We start from the raw sequence: 18,876 nt of genomic DNA on the forward strand, positions 1-18,876 counted from the left end.
TCAAACAGTTTTCCGCACCAAAAGGTTTTTGCCTCTATACTTTCAGAGCATCAGTGTGGTGAGACGTGTGGCAGGAAGTTGAGTCGATGATCAACATGCAACATAAAACACTGAGCAGAGATAATCTGAACAAAATGCATATATTTTAAAATTCATGATGTTTATGTATTTATTGAAAATATTTTATGCATACACTAACATTTTATTAAAATTCATGCATTTATACATTTCCACTTGTTTGAGGAAATATATTTGTGGCAGTACAGAGGTTCAGGTTCCCATCGCTTAGATACAAATGCAAAAACAGCCTCCAATGTTTTTCTGCTTCTGTGGTTTCTTCTTATCTATCAATGTTCAACTCAACAGCAGTGCTCTTGCTTTACAAGCAGCATAGTTGTGTTTGAGTGGAGCATGAACTTAAATGCTAACTGCAAAATATAAACACAATGCTAAACTGGTGATAGTTGAAGATATACTGAATAGTTCAGCGTTCAGATGGTTTTTAATGTGGCTTAAAATGTAATTCTTTATTTTGATGTTTCTGCAAAATCTCTTAATGGATAGTTCATGTCTGTGTCTTTTACTCAGAAACACATTTTTAGGTTCATGAATTCAATCTGTTTCTTGTTGAAACTCTTCTAAATGATTTCTTGGAAATGTCTTCCTCTTCCAGTCCTAAATTGGGATTATTCCAGAATCCACATAATTTTTGTCCAAATCCAGTAAATATTTCACACAGATTATCAGAATGTTGATAATCTCTTGGTTTTATCCATTCATTCATGAGTCGCATTTTATTTAAATGTTATGTTATCTGTTTATTTTTTTCTAAACATGTCTTGAATTCAAATGTTAAATCTTCCTTTTGTATATTTGCTTCAGTTATACTTGTGTTTTTAAGCAATAAACAGATTTTCTTCTGGATTTGAATAATTTGCTTCTCATTCTATTATGTTCAACAATTCAATAATTTCAACAAGACTAATAGTTATTTCATTAAAACATTTTTTTACATTGACTTAAAAAAATGTCCAAAATTACAGTAATAGATTTCCAACTTGATAGATTTCCAAGTCAAGAAAAACCATGGTGAACATGACAAAAGAGCCAAGAAGAGATTCTTTACTTCCAAAGTGACAGACTGAATAACAGTTTTTTTTTTTCTTTCTTGCTAAACACATATCTCACCAAACCAGAAGCTATATAAAGAAAATGGTTCAGGATGACTTTCATTTTTTAACAAAAATGTGTCTTTTAAACATTTTTGTTTTCAGATCTACATCTAGGATGTTTTCAACTCCTTTAGCCATCACACAACTGAGTGTTCACAACATATGGTCAAGGGGGACTGTGACATGAGAGCTCTCATCCTTTCTTTTTAAGTCAGTAAAGCAAACTTTTGATTCCTGACAGATGTTTAATATATTCAATATACACAAGAGCAAGCATTGCAAGAGGTCTGGTTTCATGTGAATGAGTCTTAAACAAAAACATAAGGATGATTCAAAGCTATAAAATAAAGAGACACAATCAATTCGAACAAAAAGTTGATTAAAGGCAACCTGGAGGTTTTATTTCCATTTCTTGTCAGATTATTTATTTGATCTGGACTTAAACTTCATTCTTTAGTTTAAACATTAACTCCATTGGCACAATGAGCTGCAGGCACACCTCAGTTCATTGTTCCTGTTGACCACCAGAATCAGCTGCAGGGTGAAGATGACTGGATTCCTCAGTGCACAGAGACACACTGTGACTCTGGAGAACACATTGAATCCTGCTGCTCTCTAAGGTTTTTATAGGAACACCAAGAAATAGAGCTGCTGTTTAGTGTGTGTGTTGTTTTTTGTTCTGATGTCTGACTTGAAGCTGGAAACCAAATGGCTTCTTGAGGATCAGGAAAAAAAACTTTGAACCTTGAAGTTTCCAGGAACTCCACTTCTGTTCCTGTTGCTGCCTAACTGCCCCACCTCCATCATGGGTGGAGCTCCACCTCCTTTCAAGCAGATCACCTGTGTCTAAGTCTGTTGTTCAGATGTTCTTCTTCAACTCTTCTTTGGACCATTTCAACAAACTGTAAGTTTGTTTTGTTTCCTATTTGTCTTGAGGAACTTTCCTGTTTGTTTCACCTATGTGCATTTGGAGAACATGTTCACTAATGATTTCAGCACAAAGTTTCATCTCTACAGTTTCAAGACTGAATTACAGGATTATAAGATTGATGATGAACTGGAATTAAACAACATGATAAACAGTTGGTTTTTATATTTAGATCGTTAGAACTCTGTGGACCCAACCAGTTCCAAAATGATTTGACCAAAACCTAAATATCTCAGAGCTTAAAAGCAGAACTGTGGGCAGGTTTTGCTATTGATTTGTACAGATACAAAAATCCACTTGAAACCTGAACAGTCTCTTTAAGATTCTGCCACCAGTTAAACCTTCTGGATCATTTTAAAATGTATTTCTGTCCCTTTAAGAATGAAGGCCCATTTGATAAATGTAGAGAGTGATAAAAGCAGAACTTGTGGTGTTTCTCTGTCATATATGCTGTTTATAGCAGCTGTAAAATATCAACTGTTCAGAGAGCAGATTAAAATAACAGCTGAATACCTGAAGGTGTGTTGAATCAGATCAGAAAATATAAAACTTTAAACTTTTGCATATTAAACATTTAAGACTGGAATTCATGAAAAAAGACAGATAATCTAAAAGTCAAGTTTCTTTGCACATTTCAGCAACAAGACAGTTCAAAGTGCTTTACATCATAAAGCACAAAAGGACTCATATTGGATCTAAAGATTCCACCAATAAAACAACAATTATTTGCAGTAATCAGATTTAAAGGTTTATTTCATCCCAAAAGTGATCATTGTACTGTTCTACAGTGTCAACCCATTAGGTGTTGACAATCATTAGAGTTAAGAGTTATATTTCCTAAATAAAGACTTTTAGAAATAACTTGATGATAATATTTTCATCTTAAATTCACTCTATGTTTATTGGGCTGTGTGATTAAAAGTTGCTGTCTCTTCAGAACCAAGTTCAGTAAAATCCACCATTATTGCTCTTCTCATCTGATCCACTGTGATTATTGTGACCTTTGATCTTTTATGATCCTGCTTCAGTTGCTTCACTTTTCTGCCTCCAATATTTTCAAATTCATGATATATTTCTCCTGCTGCCCACAGGCTCAATTATCCCTGGATTTCACTGTTGCTCCATTCCTTTTGGTTTTGGCTTCACAACAGGGTGCTGTTCACTGTGTAAAAGTATATTTATATGGCAGTGTGTAGGTCGGAGTTTATCATGACCCAAAAACTAATCGGTTTGTGTATGACTAGACAAATTACAACTCAATAGGTCACTCATTCCAAAGTCCCATGTATTCAGTCATGGTTAAAAACAGAAGAAGTTGGTCATTGCATCAGTGGAATCAAATACCTTCATTTTTTAATCCGGATCAGAAGATTTCACACAAACTGGGTCACTGACCAGCATGTTCGCCAGGTTCCTGGATCTTTTTCATGAACAATTCCAAAGTTTTATTGCAGTCAACAGTCCTGGATTTCCAGCCCTTTAAATTTAGCTTAAAATCTTCAAAACAAAAATGCATCAGGAATCTCTAGGGATCCAGATTCAACCATGGTGTGGGAAATACAGAGAAAGTAATGCCAGAAGGATGAAAGAAAGGAAAGTAAATAGGAGACAAGCAAGGAAAGATCTAAGGAATGAAGGTAATACACAAGTAAGGAAGAGCACATGGAAAAAGTAGGACCAGGAGCAAAAGCACAAAGAAAGAATAACAGAGGGAAGAGCAGCAAATTTAATGGTGGAATAGGAAATATTTTCTGAGAATGTTTATTCATGATCTTATATAATTGTGCAGCCCATTTTCCCAAAGCTCCTCCTTGGAGCTGCAGTCTCCAAGCTGAGTTTCCACCTCACAAAGCACAGTTTGCACATCAAAGCAGAGAAAACTGACCCAGAAAAAGATCTCAGCTGTCTAGGAGAGCTTTTCAAGGTCGTTGATAGGAAAATGAGGAGCTGCTGATCTGTTTCCATCTCATTAAATAAAGGATGATCAGAGATGACGTGCAGATAATTGTTTTGTGTTTCCTCTGCAGGTGAAGGGAGAAAGTGTGTGTGAGCTGATGTGAATTCAGCAGCATGGATCAGTGTGAGGACAGAGAGGAGGGAGTCCCTCCCTCTAAAACCACTCTGTGTGGTGAAGATGAGAGTCAGAGCAAAGGTCAGAGGTGAGGTCACCATCTCTCTGTTTAACAAGAACTTACATCCACTTAACAGCAACACTAACAAATTATATTTTAGCAGTTTTAATGATAGCTTTTTAAACCGATAAGCCCTGTCCACTATAAAGGTTTTCTGTTTTTTTAACATTTATATTTCTTTTCTTAGGATGGAGAAAGTCACACTTAAAAACAAGCATGAATTTAGGGACCTGTCCTTCAAAAGCCATGATTCAAAGGATATGTGGTGGGATTTTAAATCAGATCAACCTCCACCACCAGAGAGGTGAGCTGTATCCAACTGTTGCAACTATTAACACTGAGTCAGCCTGAAATGTTTTTATTCTGACCAGGTGGAAAGAACAGATGTTCTTGGAGGAGTCCTGGATGCTTCTATCTCATGTTTAACAGCTCTGGTCTTGTTGATTTTGGGCCTCATTGATTAGACGCCTTCATTAAACACTTTTTTCTTGTTAAAGTGAAATATTTGGCCTGAACTTATCTTACTCTGATTGGGTCACTGTTGCAGAGTATGTAGAAGAATGTTTATTTCAACTGATATGGGAACAACAACAATAAAATTATGATAGAAATTAGATTTCATTCAATAGTTCATTCTCCCTGTGGTTTCACTTTGAGCCGTTAATTTGAAAAGAAAAAGAATATATATATGTACAAATATATATATATTTTTTTTCATTCAATAGTTCATTTTCCCTGTGGTCAGGCATGTGCAGAGGGGGGGGGGCTTCACCTGCCCCTTTTATGCTTGATGCCCCTAGTGCCCTTTTTGAAGTTTTTTTGTTTTTCCAAAAATTTATTTATTTATTTATTTATTTTAATCTGTATTATTTATTTTAATCTGTCAGAAGGCCTGCTTGTGCCCCTCAGCAATAATATTTAGCTAAATATAATAATTTAGCAAAATAAAATAGTCTGCTGCCCTCAGTCTAATTACTCTGAGTTTCTCTGCCTCCATGTTGTTCAGACTCCGGGTCCATGGTGAGGAGGAGGGGGGCGGATCTGTGCCTCTAACTATCAAATTATGGGCAAGAATATTTTTTCATACACTGGTTTGTGAATAAAAACGTAGGTCTGATGTTGACGTTAGAAAAACTGTTTCTATCTATATTTCCATAATTGTCCTCGCAATAGCAGGACAAAACCTGCCTTGCCCCTAAACACAGAAATGTTTCGGCTGCAGAAAAAACTTCTGACTTTAACTTAATCATTCTCCCAAATGCCCATTTCGCTACAGGCAGTTTGAGTCGGTCCCACTTACAGATAGAAAGATTTTCTGTCTTTATATCAGACATCCTGATATAAGACATGATACTGCGACTGTCACCGCGAGTCGCGACGCATCTCAAAGCCCCGGTATTGTTGAAGACAATTATTAGGTCCCCTTTTTCATTCTATTCACTGTCCATATTGGACTCTCATCCAATGGTTGTTGTGTAAACAGAATCTTATAAAATGGGTTATAATAATATTTCTATTTTCAGGACCCATCAGAAATTCCAACTTGAACCTGAACTTGAACCACAGCCTGACCTCATGTCAGTTGTGAGCGAGAACTCTTATGATTTTCATATTGACTTTGAATCTTCTGGACCCTCCTCAGAAAGGTGAGCTCTAAGGTTAGAAATATATCTATTTTAAGTAGAACTAAAATATTAATAGAGATAGAAATTATTTTAACAAACCTACTTCAAAGTTACCTATAAGCCATTGATGTCTGAGACAGTTCCATATAATCTAACAATAATTTAATCTACTATATAAAACCCCTTTAATTTTCCTTTTCCCAATAATACAAGTCTGATGTAGTCACACACAGCCACAAAAAGCTAGCAACTCTTTGGCTTGACGCTGTGAGTGCAGAGCCAGATGAGAAAGTAACTATTCTAAAGGGCCCAGGAATTAAATACGGACAATGTACAAAAAACGGAGGATGACAGAAGGTTTATTAATGAGCTGGTGTGTTTTAGACAGTTTGCAAAACCAAGAACAGAAGACTGATCCAGATCAACATACCCAGTCATCTCTGAGTAAAAGAACATATTTTTAGCTCTTTGACATTAATTAAAATGATGTTTCAATGACAGCTAATCTTTTTCCTGCAAAACTTGTCAATGAAGATCAGAGTTGATGTGTTTCAGAGATGTGTTTCCTCTGCAGATGAAACAAATGATCATTTATCTGTTGTAAATATAGTTCTATATGTTAAAGTATAATACCCTGTTATAATTAAATTGAAAAATATTAATATGATAATTTACAGGTTTCTTTTTTTTTGCTTGGATATTCTATATGATTTTTAAAAGACAAGAAAATAATTTTGAATATATATTTTGTTAAATCTTTAAATCAAAACTGACATCTAGCTGCAGGAAGGTGAAGTGATTCTAATCTGTAACTGTGTAAACTGAGTCAGTTCCACCGTTTTTGAAAGGTCAGTTTAGATCTTTTTCATCTACTGCTATTTTCATGCAGTGCAAAGTGTGTTAAATATATTTTCTGAAACAATGCAGTAAAAGTTCATAGGAACAGTTTGTCATTCTGTGAAATGCTGGCTTCCATAACCTTCACTTGCCTGTAAGAAATTGTTGAAATTATACAACAAACTCCCAACACATTCCCTGCTCTTTTCCAGGTGCTTATACTGACACAAAAAGCATCCATGATAACAAATGATTAGTGTAAAAACTTTTGTTTCTTATTAAACTTATTTTATATATGTAAAATATATAAAGGGAAGGATATATAAAGAGCTACACTGATTATAGTTGATAAAATCCATGTATTTTGAAATTTGGTTTTAAAAAAAAATATCAGAGGGGACCTATTATACAAAATCTACAATTTGCCTATTTTTGTACCTTCATTTAAGTCTATACTGCATCTAAAAACAGCTCGAGTGCATTTAAACACCATCCAACTGTTTTGGGGAATAAATTAATGTGTTTTGGTGTCTGGAAAATAAGCTGTTTCAAAAACCTTCCAAATTTAACGTCACAAATCAGCAGGCACTGGTTGGGCTAGCAAAGACCAGCCCAAGCTGAACTCCAGCATGGGTGGAAAATTGGTTCTACCACAGGGTGTGCTGTGCAATGTCTGCAGTGTTAAGTGTTTTGTTTGTTGACTTGCCATTGCCTTTTTGTTTTATCCCTTTTACTGTTTTGCATGATTTCACTGTAAAGCACGCTGGTCTATCTTTGTTATTTTTAATTTGCTATAAAAAATAATTCAGATTAACTTTGCTGCAAACAGGGTTTGCCAATAGCTTTAGAGGCATACAGACAGTCTCTGCAAATAGAATTTGTCAAAACTCTTCATCTGAGTGAAATAAAGTGCTAGCAATATTTAAGAGAATTTTTTTCTTAGAATGAAGAATGTTACAGCTGAAAGTGAGCACACATACCAGAATGTGTCCTTTAAAAGCCATGTTTCAAAGGATCTTTGGTTTGAATTTAAACAAAATCAACCTTCAGCAGCAGAAAGGTGAGTTGTTTCTGAATACTAAGTAAAGCAAGTTAATTCCACCATGTGATTGTGAACTTTGTTATCTTTTTCATAGATTATTCTCGTACTGAATTGGGTGTATTGGATGTTTTCTAGCATTATATATGGAGAAAATTAGTGAAGATGTTGATAAGGTGATGCTCACAACCCATGGTCACTGTTCAAGCCAGTGCTATGTGGGCATTCACCTTTATATTTCATATTCCTCTTCTTATTAATTATTAAATTATTTATTAAATCTTATTGTATTGTGTTTATTTGATGCTATGAACTTTTAAAATTACTTTTATTGCAATATATTTGGAGATTTAAAATCTAAGAAATTTATTTTAGGAAATCAATTTATTAGTACATTTATTTACTAATAAATTGCTCCTGCTTCTTTCACAGAGTGGATCATCACTATTCTGATGATCCCAGAAGTCAAGCTGCCCACAATGAAATGCAGCTGGACTCCATATTTAAGGTCAGTAAATGTACAAAATCTACTTTTTTGTTTGTTCTACTTACGGTATTTGCTATTCAGATTCAGTTCAAATCAAAAGTACTTTATTGAAATTAAATGTTGGAAGTCACATTGTTCAAAGTTCTTCAAAGAGATGGTGATGGCTATTGGCAGGAAAGATCTCCTGTTAAGAAGTGTATAAGATAGAATCTTAAGAAGCTTCCAACCGGAAAGATAGAGGGAAGAATTTAACATTAATCTGGAACACAACATTTAAAATTAAAACCGATTCAGAAGCATTAAAAGAGATTTTGACTATGCCTTATATATGTAGCAAGTATACATGTTTGGGAAGTTCTTGAAACTGTCCCAAATGTACGTTAGCCACAGGGACTGGATTTCATTACTTATGTGAGTGTGAAATATAAAGGCATTTTGGCAGGCAGAATGTAGAAAAATAACTCTGCTACAGGGCAAACCCTTCCCTCAGTTCTGTGTCTCCTTGGACTCATACCCAGCCACCTGCCACAAAGAGATTATACAATTCCTACTGATGTTGGCTAGAAACTATATAGTGCTTAAATGGGTTGGTTGCGGTGCCCCTTCGATCCAGAAATTCAAACTTAATTTCTGAAGTTATTGTATTAAAAGAACTGAGATATTGTCTGAATGGGAAACACCATTCCCCTTTTTAAAAAATGGAAACAAATTCTGGATTGTCTCAAAATTAAAAGTCCAATAATGTCAACCGGTATGATGTATAGAGGGAGTATTGGTTTGTAAACACAGCGGATACATGCACAACTTGACTGCAGAAAGAGCAGGGCAGGCCTTTAAACACTCACTGATTACTATGATTACCTGCATTTATCTTGCTGTTTGACATGAGCTAGCATGTTGTCAGCTTGCATGTCAAAATAAGTTATGCTACCAAATTGACATTAGGGAATGAGATACGTCTTAATGACCCATACACATTAATTGCAGGTGAGTCAATAAATGACAAGTGAAAATGGCCCAAATGTCAGACAACACTTACTAGCACTTTTAAAGCAATTTTGTTCACCGGAAGATCATTTGCTCTCAATGTGATATGTTGAGTCTCTCTAAATGAGACAAACACTTACTTGGTGAGCAAGGACATTGGAATACAGTTTTCCTAAAATGCAAATTTACATTTTTAAAAAACATTCATATTTAGCATTCAAAGGACAGATTAAATAGTTTCTTGATATTTTGGTCACAGTTAGCAGGATAATTAAGATATAGCTGCATCCAACAAGGCAAGTGATAATAACCCATCAGAAATCAAAATTGTAGCAGGTTTGAACCAGATGATGTGCTAAAAAGCTGCATGCAGGAGTTGCGCCAGGCAAAGAGAAGTGATCTGTGCTGGCTATGAGTTGTAAATCTTATTTACAAAAATAATTTACAATTTTAAATACTTGAGCTACTTAAGTAGCTTAAGTATTTAAGATACTTGAGATATTGTAAGTAGCTTAAATAGTTAGAATAAAGTACTCTTGCCTGTTTTGTATCGGTGCTGTAAAAATGTTGTCTTGTTCTTGTGATTGTTGTTTTCCTTTTTCTGTATGAACATTCAAAAATATTCTTATATTCAAAAATGTTATTATATTATGAGTCTAATATGAAAAAAGAAGCCTTCAACCGAAGAAGCTGCTTTTCATGACAGTCTAATAAAGAGAATGCCAAAGGCTTCCAATTATCTTCTTGAGTTTACATAAAATCCTTCTTTGCACCATAATCTTCAGAGGTTCATCAGTACTCCCAAGAATAAAACAATTGACAGCAGAAGAATTAACACTCTCAACAACAGACTCACAGAAGATATGCAGCATCTTGCTGCAAAGCTTGAAGGAAGGAACAATTGCTTTGTTCTGGTCACATTCAAATCACAAGGCAGGTGAGGTTTTTTGGTACCAGGTTAAGGAAGGATATCTTCCACAATAACAGAACCTTCTCTTGGGCCAAGCAAGGTTGAAGAGGTGCTGCAGAATCCTACAGAGCTGCTCTGCACCTGCACAGGCCTTCAGGACTCTTGGGCTGACTCTATCTGTACCTTCAGCCTTGTCTGGTTCAATTTCTCCAGCTGCCTCTTCACTTGACCTCTAGAGACAGACACATGGGAGGTGGAGGCAAAGAGAGCAGCAACATCTCCTAATTTGGTTGAAGACCAACTTGTAGAAGCAGAAGACCTCATAACTAAAGTGGAAAATAAAACCTCTCAAGTTTGATGGGACAAAGGAGGGTGGGATCTCTGATCGGGCGGAGAAGAGAAGGTTAATAAGCTTGTTAATGAACTGAATCTGTCCAGAATCTATCCAGACTTCCACCTATCCAATTCTCCTTTACTTGAACCCTGTGATCTTTTTAATCTCTGACCACATCTCTCTAAAATTATTCCTTTGTAGTTTGTTCTGTAGTTTCTTCATGTACTTTTGCTTGCTGCGTCTAATCTTGACGTTGAGCGTTGAGCTGCTTCTGTATGGATTTCAATAATTCCCTGTCTCCCTGCCAGAAAGCTCTCTTATTATGGTCTCAGATCATTAGTGATACATAGTTTGTCATTACCATGTGGGAATTGTGTTGTCCACACAGAAGTTTATATAGTTGATCACATACTCAGACATGGCGTCGATGTCCTCTCCATGTTGCTGGAAAAGAGCAATCCAGTCTGTACCCTCAAAACATTTCTGCAGGGCCTTGTTAGCTTCATGTCACCACTTTCTCACAGGCATTTTATTTACCAATTGTCTCTGAGCAAGAGGTGTATATTAAGAGCATAGATAAACAAAGATGTGGTTTGATTTTCAGAGAGGATGTCTTATTTTGGAGAAATATGAATCCTTGACATTTGCATAAAACAAATCCAATATATTTTTTCTAAAACAATTGACAAACATTAAAAGCATAGCCAAGAGTGAGGCATGATTAAAATATCAGATATTTTCATGAATACACTGGGGCATTGTCTGTAGTTTAGCAACAGTAGAACTGATGACTTTACATGCAATGTTTGCAACAGCTCAAGGTTGTATGTAGGTGGTGTCCAAGATAACAGTTGTGAACTTTCTTGGTCACCTATCTATCATTAGCAAAACTATTTTTAAATCACAAACTATTCTGTTCCAGCTGCTGGAGGACAACATTGTCATTTTTGTGAAAAATGAGCTGAAGAAGATTCAGAGGGTTCTCAGTCCAGTTTCCAAAATATACCCAGAGAGTCAGATACGTGGGTTGTTGGAAGGTGAGAAGGAACAGCTGAGGAAGAACAGCAGAGAGGCATTGATGAAAATGACTCTGAATTTCTTGAGGATAATGAATCTGAATAACCTGGCTGACCATCTCCAATGCAGTAAGACATCTACTAAGATTGTATCTCCTGAACACATGAGACATTCATACATCAGACAGAACAAAATCTCTTCAAATAAAATTTAAATCTAAATAAGAATAAAATCATTGTCTCTAGGTTAAAGATACTGTTTGTTTTTGTTTTGTCTGTTTGTTTTTTTAAAATTAAGAACATTTTGCTACAGTCTATGAGGAGAACATTAAAGCTGGTCTGAAGAAGAAGTTCCAGTTTGTCTTTGAGGGGATTACTAAAGCAGGAAGTCCAACCCCTCTAAATCAGATCTACACAGAGCTCTATATCACAGAGGGAGGGACTGGAGGAGTCAATGATGAACATGAGGTCAGACAGATTGAAACAGCATCCAGGAAACCACATAGACCAGAAACAACAATCCGACAAGAAGACATCTTTAACGTTCCACCTGGAAGCAATCAACCAATCAGAACAGTGATGACAAAGGGAGTGGCTGGCATTGGGAAAACAGTCTTAACACAGAAATTCACTCTGGACTGGGCAGAAGACAAAGCCCACCAGAACATCCAGTTCATATTTCCATTCACTTTCAGAGAACTGAATGTGCTGAAAGAGAAAAAGTTCAGCTTGGTGGAACTTGTTCATCACTTCTTTACCGAAACCAAAGGAATCTGCAGCTTTGAGCACTTCCAGGTTCTGTTCATCTTTGATGGCCTGGATGAGAGTCGACTTCCTCTGGACTTCCACAACAAGGAGATCCTGACTGATGCTACAGAGTCCAGCTCAGTGGATGTTCTGCTGACAAACCTCATCAGGGGGAAACTGCTTCCCTCTGCTCTCCTCTGGATAACCACACGACCTGCAGCAGCCAATCAGATCCCACCTGAGTGTGTTGGCATGGTAACAGAGGTCAGAGGGTTCACTGACCCACAGAAGGAGGAGTACTTCAGGAAGAGATTCAGAGAGACAAAAGAGGCCAGCAGGATCATCTCCCACATGAAGACATCACGAAGCCTCCACATCATGTGCCACATCCCAGTCTTCTGCTGGATCACTGCTACAGTTCTAGAAGATGTGTTAAAGGCTAGAGAGGGAGGAGAGCTTCCTAGCACCCTGACTGAGATGTATATCCATTTCTTGGTGGTTCAGACCAAAGTGAAGACAGTCAAGTATGATGGAGGGGCTGAAACAGATCCACACTTTAGTCCAGAGAGCAAGAAGATGATTGAGTCTCTGGGAAAACTGGCTTTTGATCAGCTGCGGAAAGGAAACCTGATCTTCTATGAATCAGACTTGACAGAGTGTGGCATCGATATCAGAGCAGCCTCAGTGTACTCAGGAGTGTTCACACAGATCTTTAAAGAGGAGCGAGGGCTGTACCAGGACAAGGTGTTCTGCTTTGTTCATCTGAGTGTTCAGGAGTTTCTGGCTGCTCTTCATGTTCATCTGACCTTCACCAACTCTGGTGTCAACCTGATGGAAGAAGCACAAAGATCCTCAAAGAAGTATACTTTTTTTCAAATGCCAAAACTAAAATCTCTCCATCATAAAGCTGTAGACCGGGCCTTACAGAGTTCAAATGGACACCTGGATCTTTTCCTCCGCTTCCTCCTGGGACTCTCACTGCAGACCAATCAGAGACTCCTACAAGGTCTGATGACACAGACAGGAAGTAGCTCTCAGACCAATCATGAAACAGTTCAGTATATCAAGGAGAAGATCAATGAGAATGTGTCTGCAGAAAAAAGCATCAATCTGTTTCACTGTCTGAATGAAATGAATGATCGTTCTCTAGTGGAGAAGATTCAACAGTCTCTGAGTTCAGGAAGTCTCTCCACAGATAAACTGTCTCCTGCTCAGTGGTCAGCTCTGGGTTTCATCTTAGTGTCATCAGGAGAAGATCTGGATGTGTTTGATCTGAAGAAATACTCTGCTTCAGAGGAAGTTTTTCTGAAGCTGCTGCCAGTGGTTAAAGCCTCCAACAAAGCTCTGTAAATACTTTTCTTTTATACAATAATTTATACATTTGTATGTTTCGGATATCAAGCAAATCAAACATGCTTGGTCAAGTATTTATTCTGTATTATATTTGCTGTTGATAGAACTGATTATGTTTATTTATAGTTTTTTATTATTATTGACTCCTTAGGTTGTGTGGATGTAACCTCTCAGAGAAAAGCTGTCAAGCTTTGTCCTCAGCTCTCAGGTCCCAGTCCACTACTGTCACAAAACTGGACCTGAGTAACAACAATCTGAAGGATTCCGGAGTGCACCTTCTGTTACATGGACTTGAGAGTTCAAATCACAGACTAAAAACCCTTAGGTAATTATCAGGGACATGGAAATGAATTTTCCTTTCAAGCCAAATTCAGTTTTTTATATCTACGTCAAATCACATCCAATGGCATAAAATAATGAAGACAGCACATAGTTTACAAGAGAAACTAGTACAATTGAAGAGGCAAGGAAACAATCTATACCAAATTCAGTTAAAGGAAAATGGCATTCCTTCAATTTAGTAATGCATCACATCCACATAAAATCATGTACTCTATTTCAAATCAACCAGAATAATATAATAACACGCAGTTGATCATAAAAAGACAAAATGGTAAATATTCTGTAAGTCAGAAAAAGTGGTTGCTTTGAGTTGTAAACTCTGCAGAGATCTCTCATCCAGAGCAAGTTAAGGTGACCTAAAGGAGTTCCTACTGCTATTTACTTGATTGACTTGATGAGGTCGACTATCCACTGTCACTTCATACTCCATCTGAGGGAGTGACTGCTGACTCTACAGCAATGGAATCAATGGAATCAACTAAGTTTCCTGAGATGGAAAATTTTTATGTGTTTGAACAATTGAACTTGGCTGCACTACAAGACTTAAATGTGCCTATATAACTGCATTGATCAGATTATTTCTTTGCAAAGTGTCTTTAGAGGATATTAATTGGGAACCGAGGCTATGCAGTACAAATAACTAAAGAGAATTGATTTAAAATAAATTAGTAAATATTTTTATACTCTGCTTCAGACTGAGTTGCTGCAACCTGTCAGAGAGAAGTTGTGAAGTTCTGTCCTCAGTTCTCAGCTCCCAGTCATCCAGTCTCAGAGAACTGGATCTGAGTAACAACAACCTGCGAGATTCAGGAGTGAAGCTACTTTCAGCTGGACTGGAAAGTCCAAACTGCAAAATAGAAATTCTCAGGTAAACTACAGATTTTTAAATTCCATTTCTAAATGCACCAGACATGGGAAAGTGGTTAGCAACTTGGCAGCCCAAACTCTTGTACAGGACTCGTGTTGAAAATATCCCCAAAAGAAAAAAGCTGTGTTGCACAGACAATGATAAAATTTTGGAGTGTCTTGTTAAGTAATTGGTTATCCAGTATCAGTGGAGCTGGTTGAATTCTTTAAATACCTCAGTATAGAAATGGATAATTGACTTCTTCTCCCTGCATGTGGCCCTCATTTATGAAAAGGGTTATCAAATTCTCCACCTGCTAAGAAAACTAGAAGTGTTTGATTCATAAAAATGCATTCACATTGGTTTATAAGACACTTATTGAATTAATTCCCATATCTCAACATCTCCTAATACAGTTTGAATCCAATGAAACACAAAACAAAACATTTCTGTCAACAAAATTACTGGTTCAATTCAACACTTGCTGCTGAGCTGTGCTATGCTGGTCAGGAAAGGTACTTGGATCACAGAGTACCATTCATTATGCCTTCATAGTGTTTTCATCTTCTTCCCTGTAGCACAGGGGTGTCAAACTCCAGTCCTCAAGGGCCGGTGTCCTGCAACTTTTAGATGTGCCTCTGCTGCACCACACCTGAATAGAATAATTAGGTCAATAGCAAGGTGCTGGAGAACTGGTCTACACAAGGAGGAGGCGATTAAGCCATTTCATTCCAGCGTTTTGTACCTGTGGCACATCTAAAAACTGCAGGACAGCGGCCCTTGAGGACTGGACTTTGACACCTGTGCTCTAGCAGATGCTATAAAGTAACCCCTGTCAGGAAAATTATTTCTAAAAATAATTTGTCCCTATAAAATGACCCTACTAAACAAGCTACATTTCCTTTATTGGTTTCTGTTATACAAGATCTTTTAGACTTTTATCTTTTTTCATAAACACCTGTAAGTGTTATTTTTACTTATTGTTTCTTTGATACTTGTATGTTTGAAAACAAACATTGTAACATGAAGCCATGTGTATAAACATATTACAATCAGTTTACAAAATTGTAGGGGCTAAATGTATCTATCTTTATACAAGCTCTTAATTATCAAGAAGACATTTTTCAAGATTTTCTGATTTCAGGATCATTCCACATTGGATTTATTAATCAGTTGTAATTGTTTCTTAGTTTTTATTATTTGGAAAACCTAACTTTGTAGAAATTTGATTCAGCCTGAACCTTTTTTGAAAAAAGATATGAATTTTCTTTGTTTTTAGCTTGTCGGGCTGTTTAATCACAGACGAAGGCTGTTCTCATCTGGCCTTTGCTCTGACCATGAATCATTCTCATCTGAAAGAGTTGGACCTCAGCTACAATTGTCTAGGAGAGTTGGGAGTGAAACAGTTGTCGTTTGGACTGCAGGATTCACAATGGAGATTAAACACTCTAAGGTATGGAGACAACTGATACAGAGAGTATTTAGTAGAAGAGAAAAAATAAAAAGCAAGCTCTGTTATCTTTTTCTCTTTCTTTTCCTGGAAATAAATATTTTTTTGACTCATAAGTTTCCACATGTGACCTGCCATAATTGATAAAATCATAAATGATTATCTGAAACATTGTGGTAAAAACACATATGTTTGTTTTAAGGTCACACCTGGGAATTAACTTTTTTAAACCAACATCTATCTCTTTTTTGCGGTTCCACCACCTCTCCCCATTTGTAACAGGAGGGATGAGCAACATAAGTGCTCTGTGAGTGGTTTGTCTGTCTGACTGGCACTCAAAGACTGGCAGCAGTTGCTTTTGGCTCAAGACTGTATGATTACTTGGTGGTTCCCCATTTTGGATTTTGAACCAAGCTACTCTCTTAGGAAAAACAATCTTTTAGGTAGTTACCACGTAATCTTAGTCACATATACTGTCATATGTAATTTCAATAGGTATTATGTAAATCTTTGTTTTTATATCTATTTTTTACTTCAAAATTATTTTTGTTATGTGATTTTTTTACATTTTCATTTCAACTTCTGTAATTCTTTGTAGTTAAGTGTAAAATAAAAAAGTAGGTTTTTTTTATCGTGCCTTAAAATGTTTGTGCTTGCTGCTGAACGAGACTGATGGTCTGACCCCTCAACCTTTGCCTTTTCAGAGTGGACCCTGCCGGAGTCCAGTGGTTAACACCAGGTCTGAGGAAGTGTAAGTGTGTTTGTCATTTCATGATTAACAACAAAGCATCTCACAACCAACCATTTTCAAATTCTTCAGGTCTCAAATGTGTCAATTATCAGTAACTGGGTTTTCTTTATTCTCTTCATCAGATTCTTGTCAACTCACAATCGACTTAAACACAGTGAACAGAGAGCTCAGATTGTCTGACAACAACAAGAAGGTTACACGTGTGAAGGACCGTCAGTCTTATCCTGACCATCCAGACAGATTTGATGTCCCTCAACTGCTTTGTCAAACTGGTTTGACCTGTCGTTGTTACTGGGAGGTTGAGGTGAGAGGAGAAGTGGATATATCTGTGAGCTACAGAGGAATTAGAATTAGAGGATACAGTGACGCTTGTTGGTTTGGACGGAATCATCAGTCCTGGAGTCTGTTCTGCTCTGATAAGGGTTATTCTGTGTGGCACAATGCCAAAAAAACACCCATCCTCTTCTCCTCTTCCTCCTCCCCCTTCTCCACCTTCTATGTCTCCAACAGAGTAGCAGTGTATGTGGACTATCCTGCTGGGATTTTGTCCTTTTATAGAGTCTCATCTGACACACTGATCCACATCCACACCTTCAACACCACATTCACTGAACCTCTTTATGCTGGATTTAGAATATTTCCTGATTCCTCAGTCTGTCTGTGTTAGGTTAAAGAGTCTCTGAGAAAACAGACACATGGAAATTAGAATTATTCTTGGATATAGATGTTCTGTTTCTGTCTGTTACACACCAAATATTTTCTGCATCAGTGGTTGGGACTCTTTCACCATAACTTTAACCAAGAGGATTCAGTAGCACAATTTATTTATTAAAAATTATTGATCCTATTTTATTACACAGAAATTAATCTCAGACACCTAAGACTTTCTCTCTCATATACATATTTTGAAAATGTTTCTGATTATAACATGTGTTTCAATATGTCACAGCACAATTAATGTAGTGAAAAGATGTTTAATATTCTACATAGCAATATTGGAACAATGGTAGAACAATATTGGAACCATGGGGGGTTGCTAGTTTGATTTCCACTGTATCTGCCTCTCTTATTGTGTCCTTGGGAAAGACACTTCACCCACCTTGACTGCTGCCATTGCTCAGAAAGGCTGATGACAACATCTTTGGGGCACAGTGAGTCTGTAACTGTGGCTATAAACCAGTAGCTTGCCTTTATCAGAATGTGAATGTGTTCTTGAATGACTATGTTCAATCCTATTCAAGTCTGGTTTTGATTCTAAAAATATGTATCATTTTGTATCCCTGTAAATTGCCTAAAGAATTTCATTGATATGTATTGACCTGCAAAAACAAAGAAAGACAGATTAGTACCGTTAATTGGAGAAATGAAGAGGGGAAAAAGGGAGAAAACACCAGTTTTTGATGTACCCATGTTAGAGAACAGACGTATTGAATAAAAAAAAATTTATTATATAGTCCTACTCTGTTGTTTAAATATATTATTAGCTTTAATAATAATAATACATTTAATTATATAGTTCTACTCTGTTGTTTAAATGTATTATTAGCTTTTTCTCTTGTTTATATGATTTCTTGTTTACTAATAGATTTTAATTAATCTGTAATTTAACAGACCTTCCTCCAGTTTTTACTGCTCTTATCCACTCAGTATACCACTGAGTGTACTCAATCATTACAGATCAGGATTACAGAATGACAGAATGTAACCTAATTTCTACCACCTAACAAGTTGATCTTCTCAGTCCAGTTGAGTTCTAAATAGTTCTAGATTAGTGTAATTCTTGGAGTACTGACATAATGTTTTATATGTGTGTGATTTGTTCTTTTGCTTTGTTCTTGTGAGTAATATTGTTTCATGTGGATTTTGGAAACTACTGCAAGCAAATTGTGCCCCAGGAATAATAAAGTATTTGAATTCAA

General features: G+C 36.6%; 1 protein-coding gene across 2 annotated transcripts; it reads left to right on the top strand.

Annotated features, from left to right (window-relative positions):
• Nucleotides 1-1,740: 1,740 nt before the first annotated feature.
• Nucleotides 1,741-18,876, top strand: LOC102217531 (NLR family CARD domain-containing protein 3-like). Of its 2 annotated transcripts, none has more exons than XM_023327898.1 (13): nt 1,741-2,076; nt 4,128-4,259; nt 4,420-4,536; nt 5,756-5,878; nt 7,638-7,754; nt 8,166-8,241; nt 11,374-11,596; nt 11,766-13,560; nt 13,719-13,892; nt 14,604-14,777; nt 16,036-16,209; nt 16,911-16,957; nt 17,080-18,876. In XM_023327898.1, the coding sequence occupies exons 2-13, from the start codon at nt 4,171-4,173 to the stop codon at nt 17,622-17,624; spliced, it is 3,654 nt and encodes a 1,217-aa protein (XP_023183666.1). In that variant the 5' UTR covers nt 1,741-2,076; nt 4,128-4,170; the 3' UTR covers nt 17,625-18,876. The 2 variants fall into 2 exon arrangements, with proteins under 2 accessions (XP_023183666.1, XP_023183667.1); XM_023327899.1 differs by having other exon boundaries at nt 11,781-13,560.

This window comes from Xiphophorus maculatus, chromosome 22 (genome assembly GCF_002775205.1).
Source record: "Xiphophorus maculatus strain JP 163 A chromosome 22, X_maculatus-5.0-male, whole genome shotgun sequence".
Lineage (NCBI taxonomy): Eukaryota > Metazoa > Chordata > Actinopteri > Cyprinodontiformes > Poeciliidae > Xiphophorus > Xiphophorus maculatus.

What these genes read in the sequence shown, in the direction of transcription:
- LOC102217531 (XM_023327898.1), top strand. Translation starts at nt 4,171, where the DNA reads ATGGATCAGTGTGAGGACAGAGAGGAGGGAGTCCCTCCCTCTAAAACC. An exon ending in TCTGGACCCTCCTCAGAAAG is followed by an intron (nt 5,879 to 7,637) that starts GTGAGCTCTAAG and finishes TTTTTTTCTTAG; the next exon opens with AATGAAGAATGTTACAGCTG. An exon ending in CAACCTTCAGCAGCAGAAAG is followed by an intron (nt 7,755 to 8,165) that starts GTGAGTTGTTTC and finishes CTTCTTTCACAG; the next exon opens with AGTGGATCATCACTATTCTG.